General features: G+C 45.2%; 1 protein-coding gene across 1 annotated transcript in view; it reads left to right on the top strand.

Moving 5' to 3' along the window:
• The window catches only part of clstn2a (calsyntenin 2a), a 241,428-nt gene that overhangs the window by 234,403 nt on the left and 4,525 nt on the right, over positions 1–2,500 (top strand). Inside the window, exons 12-13 of the mRNA XM_042098987.1 lie at positions 94–302; positions 1,137–1,292. Of these exons, the coding sequence (XP_041954921.1) occupies positions 94–302; positions 1,137–1,292 (365 nt within the window). The remainder of the gene's footprint in view (positions 1–93; positions 303–1,136; positions 1,293–2,500) is intronic.

Genomic DNA, 2,500 nt, shown 5'->3' with positions numbered 1-2,500 from the left:
TGTGTGTGTGTGTGTGTGTGTGTGTGAGTGCGTGCGTGCGTGCGTGCGTGTGTGTGTGTGTGCGTGTGTGTGTGTGTGTGTGCGTACTCACAGGTGTTTCGGCGAGGATACCTGCATTTCAATCCCGGACATCAAGGCCGCCGTCATGGTGCTTCCTCCTAGCGAGCCCCGCATCACCATCGCTGGTGTAGAGCGCCTGGTCCGACCCGCCGCCGACTTCAGCTCTGTCACTGGCGTCACGCTCTTTAAGGAGGTCCGCATTGTCAGCACCGTCACCAAGAGCGATTCGGCCTTCAGTGCAGGTAGGACAGCAGCACTGTCTTTGACCCTGTTACGTCTGGCAAAACCCCCCCAAATACATATACATACACATACACATATAAATCCAGGAGCATGCACACATTCACACAGTCACTCACAGGTGAATACACACACTGTGTACACACACACACACACACACACACACATATAAAAGACTGAAACATAGCTTCTGACCGGCCCTGTTACCTCACAGGAATTTATTGCTGCTTATTTCTCACTGCTCTGACAAATCCCACTGTGCAAGGCAGACGCAAACACACACACACACTAACACACACACACACACACACACACACACACACACACACACACACACACACACACACACACACACACTCATTTTTTTCTCCTTACTTTTTAATGCAGCATGATGTATGTTTGTCTATGCGTTCTCATTCTTCCCTTTATTTATGCCCTGTGTTAGTCATTTAAGCCCCTGAAGTCAGCGACTGTATCTTTTTTAATTTCAGTTCAGCACAAGTCACCTCATTTCTATTGAATGTTTGCCCTTTCTCTTTGTGGAGCGATAAATCTTCCAAATTAAATTCTGAGGTAATCAATTGCTTCAACTGGGAGCACACTGGATGTGATATATTTCTGTGTGTGTGTGTGTGTGTGTGTGTGTGTGTGTGTGTGTGTGTGTGTGTGTGTGTGTGTTTCTGTGTCTTTGGGTGTCTGTGTGTATAAATGTATATTTGAATGCCATACATCATGCATTATGTATGTGTGTGTGTGTGTGTGTGTGTGTGTGTGTGTGTGTGTGTGTGTGTGTGTGTGTGTGTGTGTGTGTGTGTGTACTTTTGCCCATCGGCCAGGCGTGCTGGAGGTCATGCACAATCTGGACTACTGTGACGTGCTGGTGATCGGGGAGGAACTCAACCCAGAACTGGAGAGCCTGGAGATCCACCACAGCTCCCTGATCGGCAAACACCTGGACGCCACCAACTCCACCTCCGGCATCTCAATCTACGGTGGGAGGCAAACACAGATGCTATGGAAAATGAAGTTTACAATTAGTCTGTTGGAGACACTTTATCTACATAAACTCCACAATTGGATCTCAATCTATGGTGTTGAAACTCCCATAAAATAATAAATGTATAGTAAAGTAAATGAATAAATGTTAACATTCAATCACTTCCAGATCCTAAGCAATTTACTCCTACAACTCTATATGGTGGTTAAAACAAACATTTAACAATATGTAAGAGTTACTCTTCATGTGCATGGTTCCTGCAAAGGTGTATACCTCTCAGAAATAGCATTAATTCCATCGTGTTCATGTTGTGCTGAGCATGTGACCTCTCTGTTCTGTCCACCCCTTAGACCAGTAATCAGCGCTTATCTCAGCATGCAAATCCAGCATTTCTGTTTACAGAATTCTCTGTCCGTGGTATGATCATTGCCATTTGCCGAGCACAAATAGCCTGTTCCAGGATGCAGTGTGGAGTGCAGCTTTTGCTTTAGCTTCTGTGCTGTTTGCTGGTGCAAGCAGGCCTTGTGTTGAGCTGCTGCTCCACCACCAACACATTTCCACTAGCACGGTGCAGACAAATAGAGCTATTTTCATCCGCTGCCGAATTCTCTGGGGGCGACACTTATGGCCAGACTCGCATCAATCTTTGTCGACGGGGCTCTTAGCCGCGTTTGTGTTCCTTTCAGACTGAGATGGCTCTCCCACTCTCCCTCATGGTTAATTTCACAGGCTGAGGGGTGGTAGTTGAAACGCCTTTTATTAACAGAGGGGCTATCACAAAGCTGTGCGGTTCATTGCCGTTTTTTGAAGTTCCATTCAGGTAGAGAGACTACTTTTCCATCTGGTCCTGGGAGGACATAGAATTACTTAGACAGGTCAACAGCTTTTTAGAGTGAAAGAGAGAGCGAGAGAGAAAGAGAGAGAGAGAGAGAGAGAGAGAGAGAGAGAGAGAGAGAGAGAGAGAGAGAGAGTGAATATCATCATGAATGTTTTCACTAAACATTCATGATGATAATCCTGGCACGAGGAATAATTTTGTATATGTAGATTTATTTTTATCTCTACAATTTAAAAGGATGTCAATACTCCTCTTGATGTGATCATGCCAGTAGAGTGTATTGCAACTGAATTGAAAGAGCAAGAGAGGCAGAGACTGAAAATGAATGTTTTGCTCACTTGGACTGATATGATAATGAGAATTAG

Source organism: Alosa sapidissima, chromosome 1 (genome assembly GCF_018492685.1).
Source record: "Alosa sapidissima isolate fAloSap1 chromosome 1, fAloSap1.pri, whole genome shotgun sequence".
Classification (NCBI taxonomy): Eukaryota; Metazoa; Chordata; class Actinopteri; order Clupeiformes; family Clupeidae; genus Alosa; species Alosa sapidissima.
The sequence above is the reverse complement of the archived record's forward strand: the minus strand, read 5'-3'. Positions and strand labels throughout refer to the sequence as shown.